We start from the raw sequence: 16567 nt of genomic DNA, 5'->3' as shown, positions 1-16567 counted from the left end.
ACAATTAAGTGTAGTAAATGTGTAAATACAGTTTCTTACATCACACATCCGGATTATGTCGGTGGAATCCTCTGAAAGATAGCATGGAAGACCAAGCAGGGCAGCTGTTCTTCTGTTTTGGTTTGTGTCCTAGAAAAACAGACAAGAGTAGATAAATGTGATACCAAAGCTATAATCCTAATTTTAGTACACATGAACAAGAAACTTTTTTTCTACAAAGTACATACCTCCTTGTGCAGACACTGCAGAACACCGCTCAGACGCAATCTCCTGCTCGATGCAACAGCTGCTTTGTACAGCTCTAGAAGACTTTGCACCAAGACTTCCATTCCATCCAGGAATGACTCCAGCAGGTCTTTAATGACAATCCTACTGAACTCGGCACTTAGCTGAAACAGACAGATGACAAAATGCAGAGAAATATGTATGAGTGAGGGAAAATAAGAGCAGCATTGAACTGTAAGGAAAGAAAATCCCAAATATGATTGTAAGAGAGTACACGATTTCTGACTACATGAATGCTCAAGTAAGAAAATACAGGATTTCTATTCTATACTCAGTTGGCAAAGCATTACCTGTCTTTCACTAAACAATGCAGGCCATCTGTCCATGACTCCAGAGATGAGTGGCTCATCACCAATGAGTTCTCTTCTTTGTTGTGAGAATGCAGCAATTATCAATTCATCCAGGAGCTGTGAACCTGGATCTTTCTTCTGCACTTCTAGAAGCATGGTCTCGCAATCCTTCTCTGATTTACCAGCAGTTTGTCCCTCAAGTGATTCTGGCAAGAAATAGATCTCTCCCCTTTTTGACCTCTTGAATGGCTTGCTGTTTCCCTCTCCTCTTTTTCTTTTATTTACAAGAATTCGGGTCATCCAGCTGCCATCATCTGCTGACCAGACCCTGGCTCCCTGACACAAGGATGCTTTGCAACCAGAGCTTTGGTTACACTTTCACTGTCTATCTTTACTTGGATAGGCAGTGATTCACCTCCGATGATGTTTATAATGCTGGATTCTTTTTCCTTGTCCATTAGAGGGGAATGCCCAAAATGTACATTTCCACGTCATGAACTGGACAGTCTTGATGATATCTGTAAACAGAAAAAATTAAATTAATTGCATGTTTAGTAAAAATGTGTGGTACATAAAATAGAACTCAAATATAATATATTTATTTAACTTGAATATAACATATTTTTTGCCTTTTTGCTTAAATTATCAATATTTAAAATTTCAAAATACTTGAAACAAAAACAGGAATGAAGTGATTTTAAAGCAAACATCCTGTAGATCAGAAAAAAAGGATAAACCAACTTATACATCTAATTTTAAAATACACTTATTCAGTTTATTGGATTAGCTAAAACGTGTGCAGTATAAGGCAACAGCCCTGCAAGAGTTTCAACCTTGATGATGGTTAAAATATTCAGTTTTAGCTTTATTTTGTTATAAGTGAGACAGTAGATTGTGATGTAGAAATGTATTACATTTACTGTAGAGTATGAGAAACACCTCTCATAACAATCCAAGTCAACAGCGCAAGTCTCAAGAATGAGTAAAGTCTCTGAAACCCTCCAACCTGTCAAAGATTGGTGCTGGTGCTGGCGCTTGCCTGTAGAGACTTCTCAGGACGAGAATGCGCAGTTTGGGGCCCCGAGCTGAATCTATTTGAGGACGCTGATTGGCTAAATTGTATGTCACTCATTTATATCTTTAATCAGCAATTGGCTAAACTGCTTCATAGACCCGCCTCTGTTGGGCCAAATTCGTTTGGCCCCTCTACCTGCGCGTTCTGAGACGTGTCGTGCACACAGGCGGAGAGAACGAGCAGGAAAAGCATATATTTTGTGCAAATATCATATTTTACACATATTACTGGGTACATTCCATAGTTCAAAAACACAAATAATAACAATATGTATAATTTATTATTATGATTATTATTTTTTTTTTTTTTTGTGTGGTTCAAGGTGGGACCAGGCCCTCTATTGGCCAGCCGCCACTGGTGCGAATATTTATTTAGATACATTATCATGTGCAGACAAGATGGGAAAAGTGCTGATGTCGGGGCTCTTACACAATATCTCGTGAAAGATTTTTTTCCAAACTGTGAAGTACTTGTATTTCCAGTGATTTAAACAAAACGTTCAAATAAAAATGTGGGATAAGTATACGCGTTTAAATAGATTGTATTATAGTTTTACCTCTTACTTTTGTTCTGCTGTATTTGTATTCATATATATTTATGTATCACTATATACTATAAATATATAGTGATACAATCTTTTTTATTTGGGAGAAGAGAATGAGGAGTATTATGAGCCACACCCTGCTGATCTGACACAAAGTCTATTTTCTGTCTCAATGCGTTTGAAGGCATTGCATTCCACTTTTAGAGGAAGCTTGTGTTGCTGTTGATAAAACTCTACTACAGTAAAACTCAATTTACAGCAGCAAGAGTAAAAATACAAAACACGAATAATAAAACCAGATGAAACAGAAATAACTAGAATCCAAATCTACAGTATGTTCACTCTGTATAAACCTAAAGGCATGCACAGTATATACTGATAGTATAGTGAAGGAAGTACTTTAATGTAGTAAAAGTATATCTCACAATGAAAAAAAGGCTGTTAATAGTAAAAGTCCTGCATTCAAATTATAATGCTAATATTTGGTATTAGCAGCTAAATGTATTTACAGTACCAAAAGTACTCCTCATGCAAAATTGGTCTGTTTAAAGTGTTCCAGCACTATTAATATGTGTATTGTATTCCTAATTCATGCAGCATCTGAATGTTAATTTAATCTATAACAATGCATATTTTATAAATGATTATGTGTTTTATGTGAAAAGTGTACATTACTGTAGCTGTCAGATGAATGGAGTGAATAAATAGTGTAATATTTCCCTCTGAAATGTAATGGTGCAAAAGTGTAAAGTAGAATCAAATGGAAATACTGAGAAAATGGACTTAGTGTCACGGAGGGAACTCTTGATGAGGACTCGGACGCAGGTGTTAAGGTTCAACTGACGATCTTTTATTTTCAACAAAAAGGCTCAGGAAAATCCCTGGAAACAAAACCTCGTTTAGCGAGGCTGGAAAACAAACTTACTAAGCAGAACTAAAAACTCCGATTTAACTCAAAGAGTAGTAAAGTAAAAACGGCAAAAGCCAAACCAAAAATCACTTCGCAAGGAAGGTATAATGCTACAAATAAAAAAGCTCTGATTCTACTCAAAGAGCTGGATGATCAAAATGGCAAAATGCAAAACAAGGTCGCTCTTACAGAGGAAACTAGAAACAAGAAACGAGAAACAAGAACGGGATAGACAATACTCAGGCTTGGACTTGCTGATATCATGAGGCGGGTGTGCAAGGCAAAAGGATATGACACACTGGCACAGGACACGGGGAGACGCAGACTATAAGTACACACGAGGGAAGTGGGGGAGCAGGTGGAGACAATCAGGAATCAGGGAAGACAATCAGACTGGTGACACATGAGGAAGGGCAAGGAACCTGAAACGAGAGGAGAGTTAATTTCCAAAATAAAACAGGAAGTCACAAAACAAACGTGGAGACAGGACAAAAACCCAACTTGACATACAGGTGTGACACTTAGTTACATTTCACCACATGCATGTACCTCGGACAATACACATATTAAACTATGCTCCAATAAGTCTTTCCTATTGACAAACGGGTTATTTCTTTGTCTCACAATCCGAGCAGGCCAGACTTTGAAACATATTTACATAAATAATCCATATTCATAATTTTTAAAGATAATATGAAGAAATAGCTTCTGAAAAACGCAAAAATATAAAGATTGGAAATTGTACAGAAGTTCCAAATTATTATATAATGTAACTTCACTCCAGTGTGTCAAACACAAAAGTGAAATCAGTCATCCTCTTCCCATTTCAACATTACATTTAATCATCACATTGCAACATGCGAGTGCACAGATTTTACAATCATTCAGAACTCCGTCGTGTTTTGCAGGAAAGCGCCGTTTGTGCACACCTACAGGCTTGTACACTCCACGAACGGCTGGTGTCTTCAAGTGGGTGAACATCGCACATGTCCGCACTCACACACACACACACACACACACACACACACACACACACACACACACACACACACACACACACACACACAAGGCTGTTTGTCATGGTTTGTGTGTGATCAGCAGGACCCAGGAGTCCGACCGCAGAGTTTTGGGACTCTGGAAACACTGATAGAGAATTACAGAAGGGGTGCAGCCTCTGATGTCGGTGTAGCTCCCCTCACGGAACCGCTGGACAAAACACAGCTACAATACAGCAGCTTTGGACAAGGTATGGCACGCACACTTATCCAAATCTGGTCCATGCAAACCAGGCACAAAGACGCAGAGATACTGTGACTTCAGTGTGTGTTTTTTTCTCTTTGTGGTGCATCAAGGAGTTCCTTTTCAGTCGGTCTCGTTCAATCCTAACACATCCTCAATGGTGTCCTTCACAGATTGTTTCTACATGGAAATGTGAATCAGCAGCAGCTCGGTCTATTGAGGTCATGTCTTCAGCCTGGCAGACCGACCCCATTAATCAGGTGGACTAACAAGATGGCAGAAAGCAGCATCTTGTGGAACAACAAGGGTCTGTTTGCTGTCCATCGTATCTTCTCAAATGTATTTATTTTTTTGTGGCTCTTTAGTATCAGTAAAAAAAAGTACTCAAGAGTACTTGAAAGTCATTTTTTTGTTTCCTAATGAGTGTGGGAACATAGTTTTTTGTATAAAAAACACAATCTGATGCTGTGGTATTGTGAAGTTTCGTGTCATAAGAAAGATATTTTAACATAGTCGTGGTCATGTGTCACCATGTTTTTTTTTCTGTTTTTTAATCTGCTTGGGGAAGTCTTGAGTACAGTGATCTATTTGATCTGTGCGGTTTGTCAACATATTTGATCTTATCTTAACCCGAAGCCACTGTAGCAGAACAGAGGAACCTGTGCAGAACAATACAGGAAATGTAGCGTTGCAGGAAAGGCAGGTCATAAAATCTATGGTGGGCACCTCATCATGCGGCTTCATTCATTCATTCATTGTTGCAATGCAAGGTTCTTCTCAGTCATCTGCGATATCCAACCTACGTGTACCTGCTTCACCAGTGTTACAGTCAATCTACCCAACTGAAACACAGTGTTTTCTCCAAAGTTCCTCCCTGACAGTTCCTCTTAAACGCTGCGCACTGTGAATATAAAGTACTTTGTTGTACATGTCACATTTATCACATTTTGACACACACTTCACTTATTGCAAACTTGAATCTGAACTTGCATATTTTCAGTCTTAAGTATCTGCAAGGTATTCCAGTCAACATTTACTATGCCAATGACTTCAACAACTTTGAAGCCTGTCTGTGGCCTTATAGGAATTACCATTTGACTTGAACCTACAATGATGTGGTTACTGTCAGAGAGCTGCAACAAGCTGAGTCAGTCTGAGTTCACTGCTGCTGTCAAAAAGTTCCTTTTTGCTTTGACAGCTGCAGTGTTTCTGTTCATTTTTGCCCCCATGTTTTATTTTCTGTATCTGCTGCCACAATCATGTCAGGTTTTTCTTAGCATGTCAATCCTTTACGTTGTGAATTGATGTCATCTGTGCTTGGAATCTCCTGTCTGTGTTTGAAAGTCAGCTCTGAAACCAGACTTGATTTGCTCTGATTAGCTCCGAGTTGGCTTTATGAAACAACGTGAACCAGGTTCAGTTTGTTTGTTAGGCCCAATCATTCATTCTCTGAACTGACGAGGTGATCTCTGCGGCCATGTACTAACTAAGAAGAGGGCTAAGCTAAGCTAAGCTAGCCTCTGTGCTTTAGCTTTAACAGATATGAGAGTGGTATCAATCCTCTTATCTGTCGGTCTTCCAAAAAGAGAATAAGTGTTTTTCCCAAAATGTCAAACTTTAATTGGTTAATAACTCCACATTTTGTTTAATGGTGGTTTGATGCTCTTTTTAAAAAAAACTTCTAACAATGGTATACTCACGCTTTTGTATTTGTGAAATTGTTACATGTTTGTCTCAATGTTTTTCCTTTTTGCCGTTATTTTATAAATTGCATAAATAAAGGTTGACTAAAATAATTCACTTTAAATGAGCTTTTGATATTTCAGTATATCACTCAACTTTATTTCACATCCCAAAAGGTATACACATTTAGTAGAAGCACTATAGATCTACGTTTCAAAACCAGCTAACCAGCAAGTTCAGGCAAAACTAATGTATTTTTTCAAAACTTGTCACTGGACATGTTCCCCTTTTTTAAATTAATAACAAAACAAAAAATCCACAGCACGATGACAATGCACACTTATACTTATTGCTAAATAGACTGGCCTGGCGCCGCATGGCAGTAAGATGTTCCTTCTTTTTCAAACTTTTTAATGTGTCCTTCCCACATTGCTTTTATAACATCTTTTCAGGCTTTTGCTCCATATCCTCCACCTTTGTGATCTCCTCCACAGGCTCGGCTGGCGGAGCAGAGTGGAAGAGCTGGAGACAACACAACACAAAAACCAAAATGTTGGCACCATTTGGCCACACGTGTGTTTGTGGTTGAGTGCTGAAGTGTGTGGTGTCAGTGGGTGTGTACAGTATGGGTGTGTACTTACATTGAACGTGTCACTTTTTTCCAGGAAACCTTTGTACTTTGGCGGGGGGCGGGGAATCGGAGGAAACAGAACCTTAGACACCCTGAAAAACGTGTTACTCGTCGACAACGGCTCAAGTGCTCCTTTTCCACGAAGCGGTAAGCAAGTTTCACAATCACCACCCTCCATTGTCTGTAGCTGCATCGTATGCTAGCCTACTTACTCAGTGAATTGGTTGCACATGTTGCATAAAACCCAAGCGTTTGAAAGGTATAATAGAATAGCCTGTTTTAAATTCAGATACAAGCTTTGTATGGATATATAACTACCGAGTTTTGATAACCAAAGCAGCTTCCCACAGTTATTACGGCCACGAGGACAAGGAATTTCCCAGATACAACCGAAAGTGCAGGAAACAACATCCTGACTGTAAGTGACCAAATCTTAAAGTTATTACCTTTGTATTGTTGGAGCTGGGCTGTAGTTTCGAAGTACAGCAGTCAACTTGCGGTACTTTGAATGCCGTAATCGTAGAAAAGGAATATATCGTTAATTCCAAGCTACTTGGCTACATTATAAAGCCAACTCATTGAACTCACTTATTACAGAGTAACGCTTGCTGCTGCGTTTGGTAAGTTGTCAGAAATGAATCTCACTCATGAGTGAAGTACACAATGATTCATTGTAATGTATAAGTGCCGTATATGTTACAAAAACATCTCAGTTGTCACAGATTGACTGTATTTCCTGGTGTACTTTACTGTTTCTTCTTTTTGTCTCTATTTCTCAGATTCAACATGTCAGCCAAAGAAACGGTGAGACGTAATAAGACAGCCATTGTGGCGACTTTGAGTGGAGACCGCATGCTAATCCTCAACAAAGTTTATGAGAATGACCTGATAACTCAGCGTGAGTACAACAACCTTAACAGCATCGAAAAGGAAGATGGAGAGGGCCACGTCGTTAGGCTCGTGGACAAGCTCATGAACAAAGGTGAGGACAGCTGCAAAGCCTTCCTGAACCTCCTGCAAACTGATGCGGAAATTATAGAGACTTACCCTGAACTGAAGAGCATGCAGTTGAATGACACCTGCAGTTTAACCAAGCCTGTCCAAGCTTGTTCAGCTGATGACAGTGGTACGTATGATTTATAATGGTATAATAGTTCTGGTATTGAAATGACTCCTATTCAGCCTAAAGTGTGTTTCACGTTCACAAAGTGGACTTCTTAAGGCTGCTATGTTTGGAGGTGTAATTCTGTTCCCCTCTGATTTCCTCAGATGATCTGCCTCCTGAGAGCAAGAGACCAAAGGAGGTGAGGTATTAACATTGAAATAGCACACTGTGCTGGCGTCAGTGTTTTTAGTTATTCTTTGTTAGAGAGACACATGAAATGCTTATGATCCTGTGACTGTAGCCTTAACTTTGGGAGTTAGTATGGACGGTAACATCCAATTCTGGCGTTGAAAACAAAACCAGAAGTGAAACCAAAAGCAAAATAGACACACGGACGTTTCTGAATCACCCGAAAGGCCATCGTAACCATCGACTGTAGTTGTAACAGTTAAAAAATGTTTGAAATGTCATCAAAAACCACATATTTTCAATGCCAGGAATCGAATGCTAGCGAGTGGTGATCTGAGGGTGCTTTACAATATGTAGTCCATCAAAAACAGTATTATTGTGCCCTTAAGAGAACTGTGTCCTTACTCGGGGCACACAAAGCTTGAATGAACCAAACTCCCAATCTTAACACAACTGTAGCCAGGTACTCTTAATCAGACAGTTTAAAGAGGTTTCTGTTGCTTATTGTTCCTTTTATCCATACTGGCTGTTAAGCGATCCCCTCGTGTTAGATGGGGGATAAAATCTAGTTCTTGTTCTTCTTAAAAACAAATTCCAAACTGCCGCTTTATAAGGCTTCAACAAGTGGCTATCATCTAAAGTTAGCATAAAATAGGCGCAGTGTGCACATTATTCTATGTGTGCATATCAGATACCAGGCATTTAGACTATGTATTTTGAATATACAGTTAAGTACTTTTAAAGTGCTCTTCATTTGTAAACATGCCTATAAAATCACTTCTCTGTCTTTAGCTCTAATTGTATGTGTGTGCATGGTTACATCTCAGGCTCAAAGGCTCGTGGAGTTCATTGTCCTCAGGACAAGATGGTGTCACCACCATGGCTGCCGTTGATAGTAGTCGGTGGTGTGGCCGGGGCTTTTTTATGGGTGTATTCTCTATCTGGAAACCCAAATCCATAATAGCCCTCTAACTATGTAATATAGGGTCTTATGTACATAATAGTGAGCATCTAAATACTATTAGAAATTAGTTTCAGTCTGATTTTGAAATGTTGTCATGTACGTTTTTGTAAACTTTCCTGATATTGGGTTTGCGCATGCTCGAACATTTGTTAAGTAGTAAAGTAATGCAATTAATTCCACAAACCAATAATAAAAAATGTTTTAATAAATATAAATTTATATATATATTTCAAATCAGAGTATCTCATGTCAGCATGGATTACCAGGTGTGTGTATAAATGTGTGTTTGTATACAGTTAGTACTATAACGAGCCAGTTTAAAGAAAACTAACTCTGTTTTGTTCCTACAGAGGGTCACCAACCCCTCTATTGATGTGTCGATATCTGAAAGTCAGTCCCCCTGTAAGTCCCTCTGTTTCTCTGTATGACTCACTGACTTCCCATTCATTTTGATCACACACACATTGATCACACACACATTGAATAATTTCCGTTACGGATTAGCCTTCCACCCCCCCTCACTGCTGTAGATATTCCCCCTTGTGCTATTGTTTTTAATGATGCATAGACCTCTGCTTTTGTTCTTCAGATGGAGAAATGAGTGTTTGCTCTGATGCAGAACCAAATACAGAGTCCTCCTCTCATCCTGATCATGTAACCATTCACTCAAACACAAATAACTTTCATTCATTTATTATAAAAATAATGTTTATGATTTGTCTATGTGGCTGTGCTTGTGCCCCTTAGACGGACTACTACGCTATGATTCATAATCCACGTGGTTTGTGTGTGGTCATCAATAATGAGGACTTCCTGAGATCAGTGCTGGGAAAACGAAAAGGGACTCAAGAGGATGTGGGTATGTCTCCCTGTTATTGATCAACCATGTGATCTGGTTTGTTTATGTACTGTTTATCTATGAGTTACCGAGCAGCATTCGAGGTTGAGGATGTTGAGTACTTATCACACATGACACGATGATATAAAAACAATCAATTTGTCTCCCTTTTATGTGACACAGAGGCTCTGAGGACAGTGTTCAGCCGCCTTGGCTTTACTGTGTTGGTACACAACAACTTGACTGCAGAAGCCATGCGACAAGAACTATAGAAACTGGGCTCACGGAATTTTTTGAATGAAGATGCGTTGGTGAGCAGTGTCACTCACCTTCAGGGCTGTAATATTAGTGACCACTGCATATACTTTATTTCTATTCATTTTGTTTTCGGGTTGTCCAACTGTCTGTCCATCTGTACGTACGTCTGTCTGATCCATCCTCATGATTGCGATATCCCAGGAACGCCTCGAGGAAATTTATTCCAATTTGGCGCAAACATCCACACTCAATGATTAACTGATTAGATTCCTGTGGTCAAAATTCACATAAAACACATAAAAAAAACTGAAATTCAAACAAAGAATTGTTTCTTTTACATTTGAATATCAATTGTCCACTGTTGGCTAGCCGACGTTCCCTCCGATGCAGCGACACAAAATGGTATTTCAAAACAAACATTGTGATAGTTATAGAATATATTTGTATGAGATTTGTGGTGGAAAATATTCCTATACCCGCTTTGCGTGAGTCTTTTCATGCTGAAATACATAATACCAAAAACCAGTTTGTCTTTTAAGTATTTATTCTCTACGCAGAGAAAGTTCAATCATCACAGCAGAATGCGTTCAGTCTCAGTGAGGAAGAACCAAGAAAAAAGTGAACAAGCTTTCTTTATACAGAATGAGCAAAGGTGGGGGCCGATGGCCAACGTTACAGACGTTTCGGTCTTAGACTTTTGGTCTCAGACTGATGGGAATAACAAGTGAAAACAAACAGCCAGCAACCAAAACAAGCAGCCCAAAGGCCTCGGCATGGAACATTGTCATACAACACAGTTAGTTATCTATGTGAACAGAGAGGGAGAATCCTTCTTCTGCACAACAGAGAGACGGTGAAGTTCAACAAAGTTCAGAGCAAAATTACTTATGCATGAATACAATATACTGAGTAGAAATATATACTACGTAAAAAATTGCCATTACAGATTGCAGGCTGTTGAGAGACGTTAAACACATAGACTGAACGTAGGATGTTGTGACAGTAATTTGTGTGTACAGGAAACTATTCAGGGTTTCAGTCAGCAGCACTGTCACCACTGCTAGCTACACTAGCGAGGAAGCTCATCTTCCCATAATCAGCGAGAAAAGATTTTAGCCACGATGCAAAAGAACTTAAATTGATGAATCGTTTTCAATTGGTTGACCGATCAACACACTTTTTCGCCGCTTGTCTCTGGGTCAGGTTGTAAGTAAGTAAGTAAAGAAAAAATCTACAAATGTAGAGCTATATTGTCCTTTATGATTTTCCCTCATGCTTTGGTTGGTATGATCGGGAAATTAGTATTTCACATGTATACGAAAGTCTCAAACTTAACTCTGAGAAGCCTGCTATAGCTTCATGTTTACAGAACGTACGTGTGAGTGGTATCGATCTCCTCTTCTAACTTTCAGCAAGAAAGGGATTAATACAAAATCCTCTCATGTTTAGCTCTTGATCTTGGCTTTCGCTTCTGCTTCTGATCTTAGGTGGTGTGCGTGCTCTCCTATGGAGCAAAGGGATGTGTCTTGGGGACCGATGAGCAGCAGGTATACTTAGAAGAACTGACCCGGCCCTTCACCAGCAGCGGAGCACCCACCTTGACAGGGAAGCCCAAACTGTTCTTCATCCAAGCGTGTCAGGTAGGCGGCTACCAGAGAGGAGTCGTGCCGTGTCCTCTGATGCCAAGACAGGAGGAGGCCGACTTTAGTCCTATGCACAGTGGAATGGGGTCTTGGGATACCAACTTCCTGCTGGGCATGGCCACCGTGCCAGAGTGCAATACGTTTCGAAATGTTCTCACAGGCTCCTTCTACATCCAGGAGCTGTGCACGCAGCTGAGGAGGTCAGCGGAGAGGTGAGAGAAAAATCTTCCCTTTTTTCATGAAAAAAGAAAACATAAAATGTTCCTCTTTTTCCCAGATTAGGGACCATAATTCTGTCACTATTTCTGTTGGTGTGCTTTTGGTGTTTAGATAAATCTGTTGTGCTGCTGATGTCATATGTCATGATGTTGTATTCAAATATATACCCACGATTTGAGCAATGTTTATTATTGTGTGTTTCCTCTGTTCTCTCTGCAGCTCGGAGAAGGATGATATACTCAGTGTGCTGACACGTGTGAACAGGGAGGTCAGCAATAAAGGGTTGGAGGTCAGCAATAAATGGTTTCTTAGCCACAAACAAATTCCACAGCCCAAGTACACCCTCACCAAGAAGCTCGTTCTTAAATATGTGTGAGCTGACCGGGACCAAGTGCAAAGCTGAGAATGTGCCAGATTCACAGAGACCTGGTTTACTGTGTGTATGACTGTGGTCGAGTAATTAAAATATAGTGCAATTACTTTATCATAGTGTTGGGCTCATCTCAGTATTATTATAATGATCATGTAAACTTGAAAATGAAAATGTAATTCCATAATGGCATTCATTTCCACATATGTATGTGTTATTTGATTAAAAATGAGAAATGTGATTTTCACATACGTGTTTAGTCGTTCTATGACCGTATGTAAATGGAAAAGCCTATCTTAAGAGTTATTTAACTCACAATTCAAATTAAAATGTGTTTTTCTAACCGTTTGAATATGAAAACAGCGTTTGACATTTCATTTTCAAAGACCTACAGGGGTAGTTGGGACGTTTTGAAGGAGGATTGAATGAGGTAATTATCCATAGTCAGTGTATTAAAGCCTTATTATAATTTTGTGTTGAATATACACTCTTTTCTTTTTCATCATTATGAACTCACATGGAACGGTAAGCAGGGTAATCTCTGTAAACAGATTAGATAGATAGGTACTAATGCTGTTCTGGTTTGACACTTTCAGATACTGTACTTAATGTGCATAGATAAGTCTAGGAGTCAGTAAAAATGCTTTTCTATATTTGTATTTTATGTGTTAGATATGCACATGCCACCAGTACTCTGCATTCAGGGTTTATGTTTGTAAAACATTCTGGTGAAACTCCATGAAGCTCATGTTAACTCAACCTCATTAAAACATGGACCCACCAATGATTATCATACTTTGAGCAACAAAAAAACAACAACAACACAAATCTGTGAAAATATAAAAGTAAATGGTTTAATGTGATAAAAATACAAGATTTTGATTGATACAAGATTGAGTACATTTTAAGAAAGCCCTCCCCCAGAGTAAATTATAGGTCCTTAATTAAGACATCGAGCATAATGAGTTTGCGTGAATTTTGGCGACGAAGCTTCAGTTGCGATGTGGAGACAACACGAGTCTCTTCCTCAGGGTGACCCTAAATTCAGGCATCTGCTTTACTAACTTATATTTCACGTAACCCCCTTCCTTCTGTTCCATGTAATCCTCTTTCTGGCCCACTTCATAGTTCACGTCGCGGAGGATGGTGAGAATGTCTTCACTCCTAAAACGATATACAAACATATTATTATCCATATCAGGGCACATAGTTATTAAGTCAAGTGTACAGTATACACTTGACCTAATCGATTACATCATCAGATCTACAACATAGTGTGGATACTTCACTAACTATTTATTCATTTTCGAGTTTCACATTTACCTCTGACAGCCCTCCTTTAGCTGCTGACACACAGATTGGATGAACCAGCTCCCATCTGTGGGGTGTCTGTATGATTCATGATCTTCAACAGAGCTAACGGCAACCAGAAAATCAGCATCCTCAGGGATGGATGGCGAGTGAGAATTATCAGCTTCTAATGACACTCGACGCTGTGTCTGCCCTCCCTGACAGGCCTGGATCAGGAACACTTTGGGCTTGCCGGCGAGGGTCGGCTGAGCGGTCGGCTTGAATGTTCCAGTTATTTGTTTGATGGAAAGGGGCTGCTCGTCAACACCTATGACTTCACCCTTCCGTCCGTGACTGAGAATACAGCAGATGAAGGCATCGCCATGTCGAGGAGCCTCTTGAAGAGGAGTGAATCCGCTGCCAGACCACTCCGCAACATTGAACTCCTGCAGCTGAGAGAGGTCGCTCTGAGAAGCAAAGCATTTCAGCACTCGCTCCATCTGGTCCTTGGTTTGGTCTTTACACATCAGCACTCTGAAGCTCAGCCAGCTGAACACCTCTGCCAAACTTACTGCAGGGAAATTTCATAAAAAAGAAAAAAAACAGTGAAGCTTCAACCACCAACAAACAGGACAATTGTGTAAATCTGTCCACTCTGTAATTAAATTAAATTAAATGTATTTTGTATCGCCCAAAATCACAAATTTGCCTCAGAGGGCTATACAATCTGTACACATGCGACATCCTGTGTACATTTTGTAAAAAGTAAATAAGTTTAATGAAATCTTAAGTAAAGAGGTAAAAATGAAACACCAAAGTACGGTTTACATTTTGTACTACCTTGTCATTTGCAGGTGCCTTCATCATTTCAAGTGTTTATTGCAAAAAGAAACGTTATTTGTAGTAGAAATGTAACATACCAGCATCTATGTTGGTTCCCTTTCTCTTTTTGTTCTTCGTTCTAGCCTCGAAATTCTCGTTGTTTATGATCACACAGAGGCCGGTGGGAATGCTGTTCAACTCATATGGCTTGTCATGAAAACAGTGGAGCCAGACACACAAACACAGGATGAAGAAACTAACTGGGGTGGATCATGTTTTCCATTTCAATATTTTATGCTCAAAGACTTTTACTAAAGAGGTACCTTTGCTTTTCTTTACTAGTTTTAAATTGATGATGTATGACAACATTACGGAGCTAATATTCTATATGTTAAAACAGGATCATAAGCATTTCATGTGTCTTTCTAACAAAGAATAACTAAAAACACTGACGCCAGCACAGTGTGCTATTTCAATGTTAATACCTCACCTCCTTTGGTCTCTTGCTCTCAGGAGGCAGATCATCTGAGGAAATCAGAGGGGAACAGAATTACACCTCCAAACATAGCAGCCTTAAGACGTCCACTTTGTGAACGTGAAACACACTTTAGGCTGAATAGGAGTCATTTCAATACCAGAACTATTATACCATTATAAATCATACGTACCACTGTCATCAGCTGAACAAGCTTGGACAGGCTTGGTTAAACTGCAGGTGTCATTCAACTGCATGCTCTTCAGTTCAGGGTAAGTCTCTATAATTTCCGCATCAGTTTGCAGGAGGTTCAGGAAGGCTTTGCAGCTGTCCTCACCTTTGTTCATGAGCTTGTCCACGAGCCTAACGACGTGGCCCTCTACATCTTCCTTGTTGATGCTGTTAAGGTTGTTGTACTCACGCTGAGTTATCAGGTTATTCTCATAAACTTTGTTGAGGATTAGCATGCGGTCTCCACTCAAAGTCGCCAGAATAACTGTCTTATTACGTCTCACCGTTTCTTTGGCTGACATGTTGAATCTGAGAAATAGAGACAAAAAGAAGAAACAGTAAAGTACACCAGGAAATACAGTCAATCTGTGACAACTGAGATGTTTTTGTAACATATACGGCACTTATACATTACAATGAATCATTGTGTACTTCACTCATGAGTGAGATTCATTTCTGACAACTTACCAAACGCAGCAGCAAGCGTTACTCTGTAATAAGTGAGTTCAATGAGTTGGCTTTATAATGTAGCCAAGTAGCTTGGAATTAACGATATATTCCTTTTCTACGATTACGGCATTCAAAGTACCGCAAGTTGACTGCTGTACTTCGAAACTACAGCCCAGCTCCAACAATACAAAGGTAATAACTTTAAGATTTGGTCACTTACAGTCAGGAAGTTGTTTCCTGCACTTTCGGTTGTATCTGGGAAATTCCTTGTCCTCGTGGCCGTAATAACTGTGGCAAGCTGCTTTCGTTATCAAAACTCGGTAGTTATATATCCGTACAAAGCTTGTATCTGAATTTAAAACAGGCTATTCAATTAAGCGTTTCAAACACTCGGGTTTTATGCACCATGTGCAACCAATTCACCGAGTAAGTAGGCTAGCATACGATGTGAAGCTTGCTTACCGCTTCTTGGAAAAGGAGCACTGAGTAGTAACGACTCGCAGTAGGTTCTTGATTGGGCTCATTTCTGCCCTTGTGGAAGGATCAGGGAACACAGTTCTGCTCGTGGTGTTAGCCTACCATTGGCCACAGGGTGCAACAATGAGTCTTACTTAGACAACAGGTTGGTTTAATCAAAAACACAACAACTACGCTGAGGTTTTCTATATATGCAAATGTGTATCTCGAAGTTAACAACTCTCCCTGGTGGTCTAGTGGTTAGGATTCGGCGCTCTCACCGCCGCGGCCCGGGTTCGATTCCCGGTCAGGGAACTAAGTTTTGGTCTCGTTGTGCTAACAAGAACTTAATTGTTATTGATCATTATGTTAAAAATAATAGTTGGTCACCTTTTATGGAAAGCATCACTGGAATTGTTTTTCATTTTGTTGTAATTTATGTTTTCAGTTGTTATCGGGTAGCAACGTAGTGCTGGTAGTGGTCATGTGTTAACCTAATGTTAAATGTATATTTACAAGAAGAATTATAAAAAAATATATTAATTGTTTAAACATTTCCAATTTTATTTAAAAAGTCAATGATTCTGCAGCTTTTTAAGA

General features: G+C 39.5%; 1 protein-coding gene, 2 long non-coding RNA genes, 1 other non-coding gene and 1 pseudogene across 6 annotated transcripts; 3 read left to right on the top strand and 2 right to left on the bottom strand.

Moving 5' to 3' along the window:
• The first annotated feature begins 4010 nt into the window (after positions 1–4010).
• On the top strand, positions 4011–4890 carry LOC137866156 (uncharacterized). Its single transcript, XR_011102098.1, has 3 exons — positions 4011–4073; positions 4206–4350; positions 4517–4890. It is a non-coding gene; the product is annotated as an uncharacterized lncRNA (long non-coding RNA).
• A 1265-nt stretch (positions 4891–6155) lies between these two features.
• Positions 6156–6752, bottom strand: LOC137866155 (uncharacterized). Its single transcript, XR_011102097.1, has 2 exons — positions 6668–6752; positions 6156–6548 (listed from the first exon to the last, which is right to left on the bottom strand). It is a non-coding gene; the product is annotated as an uncharacterized lncRNA (long non-coding RNA).
• Positions 6753–6947: 195 nt separating this feature from the next.
• Positions 6948–12488, top strand: LOC137866154 (caspase-8-like; annotated as a pseudogene).
• Positions 12489–13075: 587 nt separating this feature from the next.
• Positions 13076–16040, bottom strand: LOC137892552 (caspase-8-like). Of its 3 annotated transcripts, XM_068737798.1 has the most exons (7): positions 15974–15990; positions 15732–15860; positions 15024–15370; positions 14846–14880; positions 14454–14562; positions 13567–14104; positions 13076–13407 (listed from the first exon to the last, which is right to left on the bottom strand). In XM_068737798.1, exons 3-7 carry the CDS (start codon positions 15361–15363, stop codon positions 13236–13238), a joined length of 1194 nt encoding a protein of 397 aa, XP_068593899.1. In that variant the 5' UTR covers positions 15364–15370; positions 15732–15860; positions 15974–15990; the 3' UTR covers positions 13076–13235. The 3 variants fall into 3 exon arrangements, with proteins under 3 accessions (XP_068593899.1, XP_068593897.1, XP_068593898.1); XM_068737796.1 differs by lacking the exon at positions 15732–15860 and having other exon boundaries at positions 15974–16040; XM_068737797.1 differs by having other exon boundaries at positions 15732–16034.
• Positions 16041–16210: 170 nt separating this feature from the next.
• trnae-cuc (transfer RNA glutamic acid (anticodon CUC)) lies at positions 16211–16282 on the top strand. The gene has a single exon. It is a non-coding gene; the product is annotated as a tRNA-Glu (tRNA).
• The last annotated feature ends 285 nt before the right edge of the window (positions 16283–16567 follow it).

Source organism: Cebidichthys violaceus, unplaced genomic scaffold, assembly GCF_023349555.1.
Source record: "Cebidichthys violaceus isolate CVI_PGR_0920_01 unplaced genomic scaffold, fCebVio1.0.p SCAF_8, whole genome shotgun sequence".
NCBI lineage: Eukaryota > Metazoa > Chordata > Actinopteri > Perciformes > Stichaeidae > Cebidichthys > Cebidichthys violaceus.
Note: the sequence above shows the minus strand (reverse complement) of the source record. Positions and strands in the feature narration are given on the sequence as shown.

Coding starts and splice junctions, on each gene's coding strand:
- LOC137892552 (XM_068737796.1), bottom strand. CDS start 16,035: ATGAGCCCAATCAAGAACCTACTGCGAGTCGTTACTACTCAGTGCTCC. Junction 15,371..15,973: donor TGCTCCTTTTCCAAGAAGCG/GTAAGCAAGCTT, acceptor TCTATTTCTCAG/ATTCAACATGTCAGCCAAAG. Junction 14,563..14,845: donor AGAGCAAGAGACCAAAGGAG/GTGAGGTATTAA, acceptor TTTCATGACAAG/CCATATGAGTTGAACAGCAT.